This window comes from Rhodnius prolixus, unplaced genomic scaffold, assembly GCF_049639745.1.
Source record: "Rhodnius prolixus isolate KJV_2025 unplaced genomic scaffold, Rpr scaffold_2, whole genome shotgun sequence".
Lineage (NCBI taxonomy): Eukaryota > Metazoa > Arthropoda > Insecta > Hemiptera > Reduviidae > Rhodnius > Rhodnius prolixus.
The window spans coordinates 15,324,538-15,344,923 of record NW_027411592.1 but is presented as its reverse complement, the minus strand read 5'-3'; the positions used below and the strand labels follow the sequence as shown (position 1 = coordinate 15,344,923).

At 30.8% G+C, this 20,386-nt stretch overlaps 1 protein-coding gene across 1 annotated transcript in view; it reads left to right on the top strand.

Moving 5' to 3' along the window:
• Positions 1–20,386, top strand: part of Reg-5 (Rhythmically expressed gene 5) — a 72,751-nt gene that overhangs the window by 46,459 nt on the left and 5,906 nt on the right. The window contains exon 2 of the mRNA XM_074118162.1: positions 5,646–5,712. Coding sequence (XP_073974263.1) covers positions 5,646–5,712 — 67 coding nt within the window. The remainder of the gene's footprint in view (positions 1–5,645; positions 5,713–20,386) is intronic.

Here is a 20,386-nt window from a genome sequence, read left to right as displayed (position 1 = left end):
TGGCTAGTGTTGGAGCCAATCATGAGGATTAGTGAATTCATGATTTCTTTTTTGCTTTCGGTCATTATCTTTTTTGCACTGAAAATCCTGACCATTTCTTTATCATAGTTATTACCATTAATTCATTATAAGAAGTTAAAATAGTAAGAAATTGCAACCATCCGGAATGTCTTTACATTGATTCAAGGTTATATACCAAGGAAATACGAAAGATGTCGGGCAGTTATGTCCTAATAAATCTGTCAAAGAAGGCAGACGGAGTACTGTGTCAATCGTGAAAGAAAAGAGCAATTTTAGGCTCATTCTTTAACCATTTTACTTTCCCAAATGGTCTTCCTACTTTATTCTTATTCTTAGTACCTCATCTTGTTATTCTATTTAGCTCTAAGATCACAGCATAATATATTATTTCGGACCACATAGCTCTTTTATTTGCTAGAATTGTTATTTTTTTATAGCAATAAAAGATTATTATTATTATTGTTAATTTAGCAAATTCTATATTACTTCCGTTCTTTCAGATGCCAGTATTTATTGTCAAAATTATGCAAAGAAATTTAGCTTTTAGCGACATTTGGTTTCTTCTCTCTAATATCCTTTCTCCGGCTTCAACTTATCAACTAACACAGTGCAAACAGAGAAATTGAATAGAAATGAACATTTTTTAAAAAACATATTAGAGTTTTTTCGTAAAGTCTTCGCGTTACTAACAGGAGCATAATCCTGTCGAGGATGTGAAACTTACCTTTTAGTTTTATTGATCATTTTAATGAACCAATAGTTGCCCTTTATAACAACCCTTTGTCTTATTTCAGTACAACAAAGTTTCTGCCTGCTAAGCTTCAATAAGTTCCTACAAACTCCTCCTATTCGATCTTGGAAGATCCTTAATAGTTTTTATATCACTTCCTTTGATTTTATTCGTCATGTGTAATATTAAAAGCTTTTTATAGAAACAAATTAATCCCAGTAAAATAGGAGGTTTTACATTCTCTAATTTTCTAACAAATCGTCTCCTACAATCGAATGAATCCGTCTCGTTCATGAATGTTCAAGTTTAATTTTTCACACAAAAATTTTCTGAGATCGTTAGCAATGATTAAAATCAGTGAAAGTTTTATCAAATTAGAAATATATTTTTTTGATTTTCATTTTTAATTTAAACAAACTGGATCTATTAAAGAGTAAAGAAAGTATTCAATGTGAACACATCGTATTTAGTGCAATAAAGCACGTATGTAATAAATACATAGTAATGGTTTAATTATATGTTAGTCCTTTATGTAGAACTTATAGGTTCCTCTATCGTCATGGAGAAAGTAAGTTTATATTACCAGCTTTTCAAACCTTCTCAGCTTCTTTATTGGCCTTAAATTTGAATAAATGTGAGTGTTTTTATTTTCTCTAATATTAAGTTCATTAGTTAAATGAAGATCATACTACTCAAGTTTTTTTTTTTAGATTCCTTTACTGAAATATTATAGTAAGGAAAGTAGTAGAAAGGAAATAGCGATCATGTAAAATTTGTTTTTTCTGAATAGATTGTTTTGAAAATACTTATTACAAAGGAAAGTTAAATACATTGAAAATTAACCATGTTTAAAAAGTATTTAGATTTTACTGATTAAATGTTTTCACTTATTTGAAAATTTCTCAAAAACACCTCCAAAGATTTTTTAAAGTTTCGTTAACACACATTGGTATTTCAATAACTTTTATTTGAATAATTGTTTTAGCAAAATTATTTTAAAAATATCATTTCAGTACAATGTACTGAAATTTTTAACACAAAGTTTTACAAAGTTTTACAATTTGGATAATGTCACTAAGAATGAAATAATGTTAATAATTCGAAAAACAGTATGATTCTGAAGCTAGAGTTTTACAGTAAGAGTAAGTCGAATGTTCGCACCAAATAATTTGACAATCTTTTAAAGAGACTAATCAAAATGTAATCCTTGCAAAGTATTGTATCAATAATTGTCATTTCATTTCCTCCGCTTAAAATTGCCATAGACAAATAGCTGCGAACATAGGCATGTTAAAACTTAGTACTCATTTATAAAAAACTTAAATTAAATATCGTAAGTAGTTTCTATTTCTTCAATATTTTTCAAATTATTTAGCCTTGGATGGTAGAATTAAATGTAGTTTTCTTGAGGAAAAGAAAGAAAGGAACTATATAGTGGGACAGAGGAAGTAGGCAGTAGTGAGGGGAAACTGCGGGCCGACCACCTTGAACTCTGCTCACATCACGTGTCTTGCCCAGACGTTCGTATTGCAAACGTTCACATGTCCAGCAACGTGAACAATCCTCTAAACTCTAAACTACAGAAAGTAGCTGTATACAATAAATATTTAGCTTATTCTGATTTCCACGCATTCCAGCCTGAAATCTTTAATTTCATCAAGTCACTACGGCTACATTAAAGACTTTTTGACATTCTTATATTTCGTTACTTTTGACGCAAAACAAAGTAGGGATTGAAGAGACTGCTTTTTTATTATTTGAAACAATTGTTTGTCATTTTTCACACGTTTTTTTCCGAGTCAAATGCTCCAATTCCAAAACTATATTCATGTAAGGAAATGTATAAGAGGGAATCTTAGCTGAATTACATTTTGTTTTCTTTAATAGTTGTGAAAATGTCTCTTCAGTTTAAACTTCTTTACAAAGTTTGTAATTTTCTTTTCCTTTTTTCTTTTTTATAATTATTTTCTTTGAAGTTTTAGTAGATCCTGTAGTCCAAAACATTTGTTTTTTTTCTCACTGACTTCTCTCTTGCCAGTCCTCTTTCTCTTCTTTAGCCCATGACTTTCATTCTCCATTCACCAGTTAAGCGTCGATTTCCTTCGTCATGGACGATGTAGAAATTATCCATATTTCTGCATGGGTGTGATACAGACGAGATTTTAAACGGCTTCGTTTGCAACTTCGTTTGATTTTTGTAACTACTAGATCCCTTTAATATTGGACTTAAAGAACAAGCCCACATAGAAGGAATGTGAAGAAACGGAGGAATATATTACCCCAGTTTTCTGAACAAAAGGGATATGTAATTACCTAAAAATTAAATAAAGGATTTTAATAATAAAACAGTAATTGAAACGACGTTTCTTCACTGGAAATCCTGAGTCCATCTATCAAACGTTCTAATCAATTTTCTCATTTCCCTCGTTTCTTCAAATAAGTTGTAGAGCTGCAGCTAACGAGCTTCTCTTAATAGTAAAAATTTCTAGAATTAATACTTAAATAAAATCTGTGGAAGTTTGAATAACAACTGTTAAATGCTCAAAATATAAGATAATGATAAAAAATTGTATCACTTTCAAAGCTTTGAGTTGGGATATTTTTGTTTGCACTAATTGCTGGATTTTTTTCTTCTTAAAGGAAAAATGCATTTCCGGCCCCAACTCAATACGTCAATTCGGACACCTTTGCAATCCTTCTTCGTATAATCAACAAGAGAAAGTAAAAACTAATCGAAATAGAGCTTCTACTAACAGATAATAATAGTGAAGAAGACTAATTACTTAATCATATTGAAATAGACCAAATGAATTATGTATGTCGAAACCTCTTAAGACATAATTACTTCACATAACAATTGATTAGTGATTGATGTTTTAAATGACTGCAGTACAATAAAAACACGCCAGAGGCAGAAGAATTAATTGAAATAAGTTCTTCCTTGGCATAGCAACGAGCTGAATGTATTACTTTGATTACCTGCTCTCACTTAATAATTTTAACCGTCATATAAACTTAATTCTTCACAGATCTTTCTGTTTTAAATTGGTGAAGAAATTGTGGTCACAGAATGTGGTTTTAATTTTTCTAATTTCGTTACTAATCTCTTATTAAATTATCTAATAATTTTAAGATTTTTTGAAGTGAAATTACTGAAAATAAGATATCTAATATGATTAAGTCTAGCGATTTTTTTTTGCACGTTTTTCTTATATTTATTCCAATCAAAATCACTCTGAATTTATAAATCAAAATTTATCTTTGGAAATCCTCGGATTATTTCTTCTTCTTCTTCTTCTAATCCAAATTGCATTTCTTTTGGCCAAAATTTTGCTTGCTGAAGATTTTTTTTGTTTTTTTAATAAAGTACTTTCAAGTGAAACTTTTTTAATAACGATATTTAGAAAGCGAAGATTTCTGCATAAGAGCAGTATGAATTAGTGCAAGAGTTGAGAGATGAATAGCGGGTGTTCTAATTACTAACAAGTGGAAATCTATTTCAGATTGTAGCTGATAATAATAATAGCAATGTAAGATAAAATTAGAACTGTTTTTAGGTCAGATTTCACTTCGATCTTAGCCTGTTTGTTACAACCAGATATTGGAGTAAGTTACTGTTAAAAGAAAGTGGAAGTAGATTGCACTAAGTCAAGGTCGGCCGAGAAAGTAAAGAAAGGTATGATACTTGCTGAATGTACCGCCTGCCATTCTGATAGACTAAAATTTCCTTCTACAATTCTTTTTTTCTACTTTTCTTTCAAAAAATAAAGAAATTATATACACACTTGTATATATAAAGCAAAAAGTAAAGTAATATTACAAAATAAAATCAATTTTTGGGCTCAACGTCCAACCAACAAATCATAGACGGAACGAAAAGCCATGCTTTATTATGTATTTGTAAGGCGCGGCGACATCTGAGGTCATTGGGGCCAAGAGCCACTGTAGGCCCTGGACAGTATTCTCTCGTAACGTGTATTTTGATTCGCTGGTCAGGGCCAGTCATGACATCCCAGAAGATCAAAAGAATTCTGTCGCCAATAATAGCTACTTCGGCTTCCATAAATAATTAAAGTGCAATCTTTTTACAAGTAGCACAAAGTCTATTCTGTTTCAAACCCAAATAAGGCGTGTTTTAACCCTAATAAGACGAGTAAACGACGCCTGGAGAAGGAGATCTAATCAGGAGCTAGGGAATTTATACAAAGAACTAGACGTAGCAAAAATAATAAGTTAAGCAAGGATATGTGAAAACAATGAGGGCGCTATCACTGGAAGGTCAAAAGGGACTGATTATATAGAAAGAGAGGAGTGACATGGCCAAAACTGAGATGGACAGAGGGCGTTAATAAAGACGTAGTTTTTATTTTGGGAATCAGGAATTGGAAAGCAACGGTACAAAACAGAGAAAGCTGGAAAAATTTTGTTGGAGACTAGTGCGCTGTAGAGTCACTGATTATGATATATTTATTTTATTTTACATATAACTACATACAGTACAAAGTAATAGCTAAGCCGCCAGATGATCTTTAACTCTAATTTAAATTATGTGTACTACAGAAATTAAAATTTAACTTCTTTATTATAGGAAAAGTGACGTTAAAAACACTACTACATTGTAAAACAAAATTAATAATTTCCTACGGAATTCTTAATTATTCTGCGCACTTACAATAGTACACACCAATTTTTTTATTAGGTGGTTTTCGCTTCTGATTTTAAAAAGAACTTCTCAGATGCATTCTTTATATTGTATGATGTTTAATATATGGTAGACCTTTTTCTTTCATTTGGTCCAAGTTATGTAACGCTAGATGAATATTTTTAAAGTACCTGTTCTATCCATAAACACCCATAAGTGGGTCTAATATTTACTTTGATTTTATGTTTACAGATGAGCCATTTATTCAACATGTTCGTCAAACAAGTAGCTGAACACTGCAACTCTTCAAATATGCCAGGTAATTTTTTTAAAAATATGATTTCACTTTTCAAACAAACAAAAAATTCATTGAAACCTTTTCTACTTACTCACCTGTGTTTAAGGATTTTGAAATTAGTTCTTGTAATTTAAGTGATTACTGAAACTTTTACTAGTCTATAATTAATTCTTATAGTTTATCTTTAATTATGTAATAATAATAGCATTGAAGTTATATGTGTAACGAGAATGAAGAAGTAATTATTTCAGCTTTCAGCATATTAATTTACCGCCTTTATAAGTTTATGTAGCTGTAATCAAAACAGTTTCGAACCCTTCTAATAAATAACAGTTATTTTTTCCCAAATTTTCACAATTCATATTGATCACTATATGAGAGAATTCTTAAGTTAATTTAAGGCGAAATCATATGAGATTAGTGAAACCTGGAGAATTTTTCAGTGCGTTTACGGACTCTGGACAGTGTTTTTCTGTTACGGACAACTCTTTCCACGACCTGGATAATAAGGAGTAAGAGATAGTATTTACAGAGAGAAGGAGTGAATCTGGAATGAGGTTAGGTCTAGGTAGATGGAACGGGGAATCCATCTGTAACTGACAAAAGTACAAGCGGGCATCAGGAGGCTAGAATTGCTTGCTGGTCCGTACTGTTGATCATTCTAGACCTTTTAAGAATGGTAGGTACCAATATAGTCCATCAAACTGTGCTTGTTTTTCTTATTTCTAAACGATTTTGGATTTTCTTCCATCATTAGAAGTTTATTCAACAAGTTGGAGTCGAGGATTTTGCTTCCACTAACATGTTTCTATCACATACATCGATGAGAAGTCAAATTCTCAACACCAAATTGTTGAATAAACCATTGATGATGAATACAAACCCTAACCGTTCAGAAATAAGAAAAAGAAAAAAAATACCCGCTGTGACGTGTAAAGTCAACGATAGAAACTTTGTAGGTCACGAGCACCAGTTAGTCTAGTTGTAATTTTCACTCATACTTGTCTAAGAAAACTATATAGAAGTGAAGTTTGTCCATGAGATTTATTAAAGTTACGTGATTCATGTCTCAATTGAACTTGAAAATACCTTAATATTTTTTTTGAAATAATAATGATAGACCTTCAAACTAGAGTTTTTTTTATAACTCGAACATTAACATCGAAAAATTATTATTTGATATCAAATTTTGTTTTTCTTAAAAGTTATTGACATTTAATATCAGTTAATATTCTGACTCACTGTAATTGTGTTGCAAGTTGTCAATTAAAAAAAGGAGCTTCTACTGTGTTTTCACAAAACATAAAAAGTGAAGGTGAATTCCCCGCAGATAACACGAACACAACTCTCGTTTTATACAAAACAAATAGATATTTCTATTACTTTAATAGTATTTCATGTCACAATCCTTATTTGTTCTTTAAGAGATTCCGATTTATATCCATATTTATTTTATTTATTTATTTTTTTGCGCAAAACTCTGTCCCTTCTATTTATTTCACTAAATTAAACCTTTTCTCCTTTCACTCATCTAAATTTAAATCTTTGCCACATTTTATGATCTTAATCTATATCCTTGACTTTCCCCTTAAGCCATTTATTCTTTGATAATTTTTTTTTAGTTCACTCTTTAAAGAGGAATGTATAATAAAAAACAGTGCAGTCATTTTATATAGTCTGGTGAAAGTTAGTAAATCCTTTCATCTTTCTTTGCTGACATTTTTATTTTCTTCAAAATTTGACTAAATTTAATAAAGTTTTTAACATTTGATGCTTGAGGAGCAGATTCCGCTGTGTCATTTATTATTCATTCTTCCTTAGAAATCTTTATTTGAAAGTGGTAGTATAAAACAAATATTGATATTGCTTTTTTTTCTTTCTTTCTTTAACTGATATCTTTTTTGCCGATATTTTGCATATTATATTAAATTGTTTTGTAAAGGAGAAATGTTCCAAAGCACTTTTTCTTCAAAAGTTGACTTTTCATTTTCATTAATTTATTTATCCATCAGTACACAAATAGATTTTTTCATAATTCAGTTCCAATTTTAGATAAAGATTTAATATTCTGTAACATCATTTTTTTTTTTTAATTTTGGATTTAGAAAGCAAATGAAATTTCAATTTATCAGTTAATTGTAGTAAACCTCAATGACGCCCCTTTTGATGAAAGTTTAGTTTTTTGCACCATCATTTAACGATGGTGTGAACTAACATGATAAAAAAATACTTTATTTGTGACCCGAAGTGATAAAACGTCAATTTGAACACAATGTCAATGCATTTCTCAATAGAGAAGCCTTTTAAATTTTGAATTATTGTATCCTCAGAAGACTTCTTTTAAAAAGTTTTCTGTTGAATAGTTTCAAAAAAAAGTTGTTGTGCATCTTCACAACATCACATGCATCTTCATATGAAAGTAGAGTCATTCTACTCTTGCATTTAACCAACTTGGTACTTCTTTACAGTCAACGGGGATCCCTTTATATTGGTACACTAACAGAATTACTACTTTCTTTTTTGCTAATTTTAGTAACCAATTACTTCACTATTGTTGGGAAGATTATTCTACTAATGTGGGTTAGTGGGCAAGGAGGTCTGCTGGGAAATGAAATAGTAGCTTCAAAGGCTTCCTGGTTATTCATTCATTCAATTCGTCTCCAAATTCTCTTATAATACATTGAATTTATGTCAAATCCAACTGCCATAATGACTGGATGAAGCTATTTGTAATTTTGCAGAAGCAATATTTATTATTAGACAGCTAACAGTCTAGAAAAGGGAGAGATGGACTGTGAGTGACCATTATAGAAGCAGTCTAATCCTGGTGACCTTGAGATGAATTTTAAAAAGCATCATGATAGTTCAAACAACATGCAAAAAAATAAATAATAATAATAAATATCAAAAGTGATTAAAGTAACCAAAAATAAATGAACAACTCGACCAAATTATTGCCAAAAAAATAAATAATTCTAAGCAACGATACATCGGGCTGTTTGCTTTTAAAAAAAAGTCAAAAAATGAGCAAGACATCACGTTTTTTTGTAACATCAGTTTTCTTTTTGTCTTTGAAGAGGTAATCTGTAATTAAAAGCAATCTACTAGCCCACATGACCATTGCATTTCTACATTTCTCTCACCTCTCGCATACTCATTCTTTATGACAATCTCATTCATTTTTACTCTTAAACTATTCTAATTAAAATTTGCATATAATAAAAAACTTCAAGGTAAATATGACTCAATAATGTTAAAGTAGTTATTTCATTACACGCTTGTTACAAAAATTATATCATGGCCGATTTTTAAGTAGTTTTATTTAAGTTATAAATTATTTATTATTTTAGTTTCTGGTATTTTAGTCAATATTTGAATGTTTTCTAAATATTTTGCGGAATCCTAGGAGTTAACATAAATTATAAGAAAAGCATCTTTTTCTCTATAATCTTAATCCCCAATATTCCTAGTTTAATTTTTACAGTTTATCCTAGAACATTTTAGTTAAAAATATTCCAAATTTGATTCTTTAAAAGTACTAATCAATACCAATTCAATGTGATTTTTATTATATTTAGTGGAAATCATAATTATATCTTAAGGAAAGGCAGGAAGTTTTCGAAAAAAAAAATGAATAGGCCGTTAAAATAGAGTTTATCTTGACAATGAGAGCACTCTTTATGCAGCTACTTTTTTGAGTGGTACAATAAGACACAAACTATCGATAAAGTTGTTTAGTTTAGTAGTCTGATCCCAGTGTCAAGGTCTTATCTCACCAATTGTGGCGTAACTTGCCATATAAACTCCTAAGTAAAATTGTACACACACCTTTTCTCCAAAGATTATGCAACAGGTTCCAACACTGTTGTCAGCTGAGGAAGCAGTTCCGATCTATCTCTATAGATGCACAGCCCGTAAGAGTGATGGTTGTACATCATTCATGAGCAGAGATGTTTTGAACGCCCTCTCGCTGCTTCCCTCACCTCCTCAGAGACCTCACACGATAAGTTATTACACTGATGCTCACATAATTTATGAACCTTATAATTTTTTAAGACACTAATCTTGATCGGTTCTTTTCATATTACAGCCCCATCCATATTTTAAAATACATAAATTTACATTCCTCATAAGAATATTTACTCAAAATCAATTTTAGGAGCCATCATTTTAATGTTGTACATGTTATAATGGATGAAAAAAAATATCTATATATTTAATTTATTTCCATAAAAAAAGATAAACCTTAAGAGAGATAAATTGTTATGGTAATGGTAATTAAGTAGTTTTAATAACTTATTATCAAGTGTTAAATCATAACACCGAGCGTGGAACAAAAAATGAGAAAATTACTGGTTATCCAGAATGGATGCATGCATTATAATAAATAGGATACTATCTTTTGTTCTGCTCTGGTAGTCTTTACTCATGTTTACCTCATTCCGCCACTTAGTTTTATTTATCTCAGCTATTATCCCTAATTATCATCATGCTTTCCTTCTCTTTTCTGGTTTTAAAAAATAAAACTAATTTCTTATGAATTGAACGTTCTAATAACAGTATTGTCTAGGATTTTAGACTTAACTTTGTATGCTGTCCATCCATCTGATCTAGGTTGCCACTAACATGGTTCTAGTTACCAGCCTACTTGCTACTTTTTGCCGAGAATAAATATTATCAATTCCCAAAATAAGTGGCAAAATTCTTTTTCTTGAGAAAGATTGCAATTTATTCTTTAGTCACTTGGACCAGCCAATATCCATCAGATGAGTACAAAGTATTATTTGAATTTTAAATGATAGACTTCTACTGTTTTCTCCAAGTCAAAAATATGTGTACCTCATAAAATACCAAGTTGCTCCAATAACTGAGAATCAGGATAAAAGAAGTTGTAAATGATTAGATCATGGAATTCATTCTAAATTTAAAGTAAAGTTTTTATCTATTCCAAACAATAGTTTATTTTCATTAGAAAACTGTGGACACATTTTAATTTTATGATTTTTATAATCATGACCAACAACAAATTATGAAAGAGAAACAGAGAGGATAGATATCTATCTGCAATGATGGCAGATCTTCTGATAGAACTCGTGAAAGTAAAACATTATCAACTGTAATACGCACACTAACACATATGTTGTGGCTCTCTGATGCGAACAGATACACTACAAGATAAGGTGGGGGATACGATCTAAGGTGAAACAATCATTTTTAGTGCTTGGAAAACTTTCATCTCTTTTACTTACAGTTCTCCAGTTAATAGTGAAAGTAAGGTGGGTCACTTTCTTCAATTATGTACATTGTACTACAGGCAACCATCGCTCGCAATCCCCTTGTCATACGCTGATCTTTGTCTTTCAATTCGCCTTTGTATGATTGAATTATAATATAAAGTATAAATACAAATTCGAAGTCTAACTAGTTAAATTTATAAAGTAACTTGTCTCAAAATGCCAACGACAAAAAGAGTAAACTATTTTGCAGATTACTTGAGGATCAGCAGCCCAGAATATCCTGGATTATGATCGTAATTGTTGCATTGCACTAATAATGCATTATCTTCTGACTTACTAAAACTGGGGCTCTTCTTATCCCAGGGGCAGATGATGGTTATGAATCGTGGATTTGTAAATGGGAGATCCCCAGTTCGAATCCCACATATAGCTACATATTTTTAGTAGCAAAAGTGTTAATAGTAAAGTATGTATTTTAATTTCAAAACAGCATAATATATAAAAGCAACTTCAAACAGTTTAAAAAGAAGAATTTTCCAACCTTTTTAAGCAAACGCACAAGATAAAAGAAATATATACTTCTGAAAACTCTTCAAGCGTCAGGAGTGAATAGAACTCTTTGTGACTGCAGTAATAAGCATGTTTAGTAATCAGTCCATCAGCAGACTTATCTTATGTTCTGCTCTAAACAAATTGTCTTTTCCTTTATTTTATTTATTTCTTCTTCAATAGGCGAATTTATTGAATTAAGTCCGTCCGAATGGTGGCTTTATAACTGAACATAATTATATTTCTTTATTTCCAATTATCTTTTGATTTCTTCAAAGATCTCGGCTGCATAAGTTTAAGTAACTCTTTTTGATTTTAATCTAACCATTATTCATAACAACAACTATTGTATTATTGAAATTGGTTAAGATGAAACCTTGAGAATTATGTTAAGGGCGTACTTTTTTTAGGGACCTTCCTTGAACACATTTGACCTATCAGTTCAATATTTTTTCAACTTCTTCACCCTATCCTGATAACATCTTATTGAATTAGCTTTTATTACATATACTGCTGCACTTATTGATAAATTTTATTTTCCTTTTCTTATTTTTGCATTAATATTACTTTAATATATCGTTTGAAAGGTTGAAGTTTAAAACAGAAACAATCGAAGTGTGAACTATTAGATCAAAAAAGATAAAAACAAATTTTATCTGAAATGCATTGTTTTGTGTGTTAATATATTGAATTCTGATTTTTTGCAGGCTAATTAACGAAGTAGAATGTCTCTATGCTGCACTAATGATCTTGAATGAATGAAAATAAGTTTATTTACAAAACCAATTTACATTTTAATTACAAAAGAAATGTACATAGATAAAGTAATAGAGCTTCAAGTTATACTATCACTCAATGGCGTACCAATATTTTTTTTCTGGAGGAAAAGGATTTGGTTTGAAAAGTAAATCTACTGCCTTTTAATTTCAAAGTTGTGATTTCATTTAGGAAACAACACAATCAAATTCCTAATGAGATTGTTTCTGACAATATTTTTACAAAACATTTGGGCAAAATGTTATCACTTCTTTAAGCTATAAGATAAACAATAATAGATAGGTTTTTTTTTTTTTTTTTTTTTTTTTTTTTTTTTTTTTTTTTTTTTTTTTTTTTTTTTTTTTTTTTTTTTTTATGAATTAAGGCGCGTCAACAGCTGAGGTTATTGGCGCCCGGAGCTTTTTCCAGTGCACTGCCGGCCTCCGGAAAGTGTTCTCTCGTTACAGACAACACTGTCCATCACCGGACAGTGAGCTGTAAGAAGCTCCTAGGAAGAGAAAATCTAAGGGTCAGCAGCTGGATTCGAACCCGGGACTTCCGCGTGAGAGTCCAGTATGCTAACCTCATAGCTAATCCCTTCCCTAATAGATAGTTATCAGTAATTACTTAAAAATTATCACCCAGTTCGGATTTCTGGCTCCAGGACAGAAGAATGGAGAGTACAAGGAGTGATAGATATCTCAGAATGCCTAGAAAAACTGACTGTTTAGTCCGAGCTAGTCATAATGATAATAATAATGATGCTGAAGTTATGAGAGAATGATAATCAATTTTAGAGCTTTTGTTTTCTAAGGAATCTATCATTACTATCATGTTCTACAAAGTTAATAAAAGGAGTGTGAGAATGCCAGGATAAACCTTAAATTGGCAATAAGTTCTCAATTTTTTCTTTAGTCTGACGGAAGATATATTGCCGAGCGTTACCATTCAAAACAACTTGTTTGTGTTTGACCTAATATTACAATGTGATATTTTTTAACATTTTTTTTTTTTTGTTAGCTGTAAAAGACCAACAGAACAATTCTCGTCACAAATCAAAGAGTATATTGGACTTTTTCCAAATTGCTTCCTCTTGTTCCATTTGGGAATGCTGTTCAGGAGCAATCTAATTCCGATCATCTGACTTAGTATAAACTTAGTATTTCGCAAGTAAATCTTGTTCTCTTCTTTTGTAGACCTTCACTGTAATAGCGCAAGTTACGAGTACTTATTCTCCGAATGAATGTTGAGAGGATAAATCCAACATCTTGATATCAAAGTTTGGAGAAGGCGGCTAACTTTCTTTAGAAACTATCAATTCTATACCAAGTGCACTGGATACTTGAGAATTGATTAGACTCGTCGATTCCCTAACACACATAGACGTTGCTTGATGATTGCACTGAACTTGCCTTGGGTCTGAAGTACTATCATCACTATTAAATGATTTTTTTTTTCTTCTTCTTATAAGTCTCTAAATTATTCAAAGTATTTAAGACCTTCGGAGGCTAGAAGCAGATATGTCTGTAAATATAGTAAATGTAAATAATAAAATTAATATTTTCTTTAAAATATATAGCCACACAAAAAAAAAATAAGGAGATTGGGACATTCATTATGTGCAGCACTCTTTGTTAATAATTTACTGAGCAACGGTTATTGCATAAGTTATTATATTTTGGATTCTTCCTTGATTTCGAACATTTACAGTTGAATTAAATATAAAACACAATGACCTGTTTGGCTGTGAAATAAAATACGAGTATAATGCCTACAAAGTTGATACTTTATGAAATAGAGACAAGGCAAGGACCGTCTACAATTTTACATAATATTACAATAAATCAAGAAAAATCTACATCTAATTTCCGGGTGGTCACGATAAAATTTTATATTCCAAGTTCTCTTCTTTATTATAGTGAATTATAGTCTAAATGAATAGAAGTTTATGTTCGGTAATATTTTGTTATATTCTGTAATTATTGTGTAGTTTAACTTCAGTTTTTATTATGAAGAAATTTGTAACATCCAGTTTGTTAGATAAAGTCATTTAATATTTGGAAAATGCTTTATGTGGTGATAATTAAGGTACAAGAAATATTTCGGGTACTTTCAAGGGAAATCTTTTACTAGAATAGCAATATGAAAATAGGAATCCTTACAATGTCAGTAGTTTGTTTATATAATGTATTGCTGAAGCTTATTTTTTCTTCTTTTATTAAAGTTTTATGAGATACTTTTTCCTGTTTGCTTCATATTTAATGAACCCCAGGCAGCATGGTTTAGCAAATAGCTATTTCACAATTACACATATCCATTTTATCATTTGTCAAAGAAGACATTTTTAGATTTGTGAATTTTCTTTCATTATAAGATAATGGAAGAGAAGCGTGAGCACATCTGAAAATTCTACCTAAGAAATTGTGTGCTGCCCAAAATGTTAGCAGGTCCAAAGAAAGTATTGCTTAGCCGAAACATTTCTCGGATTGAAAAAAAAAGGATCATCTAGGAAAAATGAAATAAGGCAGATCAAACGGTTATTTTAAAACATTATTCTGTAACTGAATTCATTTTTAACGTTACTGCCAACCATTAGAGTTGGTACATAACTCCTTCTAAGCGAAAGATAATGGAGAGGAAAATTTGACTGAATTATCTGATAAACAGAGAGGCCCTTGCGTTTTGTCAAAATTCTTCTTAAATATTCATGAAACCAATTTCAGTCATTAACAGAATCCCCAACAGCTTAAGTAATGTCTTTCTCTACTGTTATACCATTAGTCTTCTACAAACGCCAAAGAAATGATAATATCTTCAATAAAACATGTACTCCGTCTAAACCACCTTGAATCATCTTCATTATAGTTTCCAACTTCTAAAAGAACCGACCTCACCCTGTAGGTTCAACGATTTTATGTAAATATCCCCAGTTCTTAGTATCCGTCGTTACAAATAAAAAATAAGTCTAAATTTGAATCGAAATAAGTCGCTTCCATTGACTATGCTGCACTTAAATTGTCTCTTCAGATGTAAAGTGGGGCCAATCCCGCTATTATTTCACAGGTACTAGTATTTGTTTTCTCGCCGTTACTATTGAATAGTTCACGGGAATAAATGAAAACTTCACTTTAAAAAAAAAAAAATTATTTAACGTGATTATTAGGAATGTAACTTAGAACTTCTTATTGCATATTGAAGAACATGGTTGGCGAACAGATCGAATTGGCAACGAGCCAAATTGTGTATTTCACATCATCGTGCACTTTACATATTTATAGCAGCTACATATGAAAACAAATAGCAGTTTAAGGTGTTTGCAGTAAAGTTACATATTTAACCATGATAAATTTGATACGAGTAATAATAAAGGATGTGCGTTTATCTAAACATCTGTTCAACTTTTCAAAGTGATCCTTCCCATTTTTGTGAATACTTTCTGGATTAACATTAAGCAGACCTAGTAATTACTTTATGATAATAACGTTGTAGAATAATTAAAATTCTAAGATCTATACTTCTGTACACCAACAACCTCATTTATGCTAAAATAAATAAATAAAATTAGGTGCTAATACTTTCACGATTTTCTTTAATCGCAACTGTAGACAATTTTTTTTAAAGTTAGAATTGTTTTACAATCGCGAATGCTTCCATCTTCACAAGACAAAAAACAGGGAAAAAAGCATCTTCATAATTTACAAAGCTTTTGCTTAAAGAGTGTACATACGTAAAATGGGGAACAAGTAAGTTTTTTTTTTTACATTTCTTTGTCTCAAGCACAAATCTAACAAGTGGCTTTTATTATTAAAAATTACTACCATAAAATGTGTCCTTATAGAAAACTAGAATTACTAGTAGGCTAGTCGTTTTCAGTAATAACTATTAAACACGAAATCGTTAATACTCTTTTATTTTATGTTTTAATGATTACAAAGCGTGTATTTAAATGAAATCAGAGTTAGTAATAATTAGTTGTCAAAACCTTTCCAAAAGTTTAAAATGTCTTCATATTATTGTAGACACATAATAATATAATAAAGCAAGTCCTATTATCATAATTTTGGGCCTTGTAATTAATTACCTCATATTCCCATACATTATTCCAGTCACTGTAAATATCAAGTATGAAAGGAAAATGTTACAGTTCTTCTTATCGTCGATATAATATTCACAATTATACAGCTTTATTGTGTAATTTTGTTAATTTACTACAGTATAGATTGCTTTTTAATCTAGCTACTATATTTGCATTAATTTCGAACTATTTATGGTTTTCTTTTCAAAGTTATTAAACTCTAACTCGTCAGTCTGAATGTATATTAAAAATAAAATGTATACCATTTCCTGACATAACTCCAGGTCAGTTTCAGAATTAGATCTTTGAAGTTCAACATTTTCCATAATCTTGACTTTCTTTCCTCGTGATACCAGACTCAAGAGCAAATTTTACTTGATTTTGATTAAAAATTACAAGATCTAATTAAGTGTATTACATTGGAGGATATTTTATGTAGTTTTTTTTTTTTTATGATTTAAGGCGCGTCAACATCTAAGGTTATTGGCGCCCGGAGCTTTTTTCAGTGCACTGCCGGCCTCCGGACAGTGTTCTCTCGTTACAGACAACACTGTCCATCACCGGACAGTGAGCTGTAAGAAGCTCCTAGGAAGAGAAAATCTAAGGGTCAGCTGCTGGATTCGAACCCGGGACCTCCGCGTGGGAGTCCAGTATGCTAACCTCATAGCTAATCCCTTCCCTTTTTATGTAGTTAATAATAATAACATTTTACAAGATGAGCGCAACGCTATTTGTTTCCACTTTGTTTCAAAATTCTAAAAAATTAAATGAAAAAATCAAAATTGAAAAAAAAATTACATATAAAGTTAACAATAATGCTTAAACGAAACAATTTAAGTAAATAAAACCAGCTAAATCTGAAAATTTAAAAATAAAAGTGAACATTATATTTACATTAAACTAAATGTTCAAATTTCAAAAAGTATCAATACATTTTTGGGACTCTTTTAGTTCAAAATGTAGAGGAACTAAGAAACGAACATTGCCTTGTCAAATTTAAATAAATTACGAGGTCTCACAGGTAATTGACCACTTGCCACATTATCCCCATTTCATTATTGATTAAGCAGTAAAATAAAATTTAAAAAATGCATTTTTTGTCGAGGTACAAGCAAAGAATTGTTGCTAGAACGAAAAAAGAGCTCAGAAAAGAGTGTGCATTTGATTTTGAGTCGAAAGCAGATTGGTTCTTCCATTTAAGAGCCACCTGAGGTGGACTTTATATCCAATTCCAACACTGTGCAAGCCAGTTGGGTTATGTAGTATAAGCTACCCAAAATGAATCGACATACATCACTTGTCTTATAATTAAATAAATGACAGCAGTTTCAAACACCACATAAGTTTGGGCAATATTATAATTACATTCAGAATTCGTGTAACTTTAAGTGAACTTCCCAAGGACATGCATGAGGGCAGTTTGATTGACATATACTACCCACTAATTAGGTTTTTATTATTTTTTTTTTAAATTGGTAGCCAGTTTTTCTATCGTTTAAGATCTTTCAAGATATCGTGTAAGAAATTCATAGGCAGGCTCACAACCATGGTATAATAAGATATAAATGTTGATTTGATAACAATTTGTGGTATGTCTAACACGTCATTGTGCAATCAAATTATTGCCCTTGGACTTTGAACTTTATATTATTATGCCTAGGAGCTCTTGGGCTGGTAGGTGGAGTCAACCTCATTACTGATAGATTTCGTAAACCATCACTTTTATGACTAGATTGGCGAACAAGTATTTGTAATTATAATTGGGTTTTTGTGTTAATAATTCAAAATATAGAGTTATGTTAAATGGTTGAATGTATTTAATGACTATTTACCTTACTGGTCGATCCTGATGGCATTTTTACAGTAAAAATCAAGTGAAGGTATTAGGAAGAGTGCACTAAGCGGAATAACATTCTTGGCAGCTGGTCTTTGCCTTCTTTGGATCCACAAAATAGGCTTGACAACATTTCCGAACGAAATATTTAAATTATAACATTATTATTTCTAGTCCTTGAGAGTTTTTCATTAAATCACTGCAATACGAAAAAAACAATAAATTCAATTACATTAGAAGATAGATTATTATTATTTTTAATTGCACATAGTACTTTATTTAACTAAGTATTAATAAAATTAACAATAAATACTGTAAAAACTTGAAAATTTCGTTTTTCCTACGTTTTTACGAACAGGTTAGAGAAGAAAAAAGATTCTTTTTTTCTGAGACAAGTTTTGTTTGGTGAGCATTTTGGTGTAACTCCATGAGAATGCTTGGTATTTCTGTCTCACAACACGGTCCCAGCTGAAGGGAAGAGTGTAAGTTATTCAGTTAGACCAATAGCTCTCCTCACAATAGTTTGTATAGCCCGCAAGGTTCTAATATCTTTGAAAAATAGGATAGACATCCCTTTTGTGAGCAGTTAAGGGGAATATTTTTTAAATTTCGTTATTTATTTATTCTTTAAGGCGTATGAACGAACATCTGGGGTCAGTGGCCCCGTAGCTTTTTTTCAGTGTTCTTTCGTTACTGTCAAAACCTTCCATCACCGGACGATGAGCTATAGGCAGCTAGGATGAGAAAATCTAAGGGTTATCAACTTGAGAATCCTTCTTTATTTAAATTGTGATATTTTTTCTATTACATCCACTTTTCGTCATTCGTTTATTTTAGCTTCTTTTTTGATTGTACAACATACAGCCAACGGTAAAAAACAGTGGAGTTTAGGTAAAAATTAGGAATTAAAAAAAGTTATATTAAAAATTGTTTAGATACTTTAACTTTGATACACAAGATGTCACTACAGATAAAAACAAATAATAATATAATTTTGCAAGACTTAGAACATTACTAACGGTGAAAGTAAATCCATATACTGAATTGTCCTTTTTAAGACCTAATTCTTTAATACGCGAAGGTTGGCAGGTCGGAGTTCAATGTTAACGGAAAAAGCTTCATTAAAAAGCAAACTTCCTGTTTATTTATAGCGCACAATACATTGTCGTGGTGTCGTGGTTGATTTATTTAAAATTGACTTTGGTAAATTATTATCGAAGGTACTTATTTTCGTCTGTCTTATTTTATTAATCCTTGTATCAAGTTTAAAGTACATAGTAATAATTTAGAAATTAAATCAAATGATTTAATGCTTTAATCCTCTCTTGAATTACAGACATTTTCTGGGCTCAATGTAAATGCCAACACTTCAATAACTTGTTCTGCCCCAAGATGAGTTAGTGATATTGATTAGTTAGGTTCATATAAATCACTTAAGATCGAATCCATAAGAGAAACAGCAGATCAAAATACTTAGCGTCTGCAACTATTTTCTACTTTCTCTGGCCCACCATATTAAATCTATTCCAATTTTCATGCTCCCCCCAAAAAAAAAATCTTGCAAAGCGGAAAGTAATTTCCGGGGTCGTCAGGTTAAGGTTTACTTCTAGAGGCCTTTTCCAAGGTCTGCATCTTTACACACACATCTTTTTATCTTCCTGTAGGCGTTCTACACAATATGTAATTGAATCTACGCCATTCTCAGCTCAACATGGTCACAGTTCAACATAGCATTTTGCCTTGACATAGTAAAAGTACATATGTACATATTGTGCTCTGTTAATGTTAATTTTAAATTGACTTCATTTTCCTGATTATATACATAAACATTGCCGACAGAAATTGCATATTTCCAGCTGCTCATGACTGTTGAATGCAGTTAAAATATTTTCAAATAGATTTAATTGAATAATGATGCAACTCCAAATCCTTCCATTATAAGGCGTAAGTGCTAGTTCAGTAATTTCAAAAATCGAGAGAATTGAAGTACGTTTCGTTTGTACCAAACCCTAAAACAAAACTTCAAGACTTGATCTCCTACATTATTCTTTTCAACTGGCTGCATAAACGATATCATAACGCTAATCGCTGGCATTTAAATAATTAACCAAATTATATTGTCCAAATTTTCCTGTAAATCTATTATTATTATCATTCTTTTTTTCATACAAACTCCTTTTTGTAAGTCATATTTCATTTTTTCAGCATCGATCATTTTTTTTTTAATTATACGAGCTATTAAAA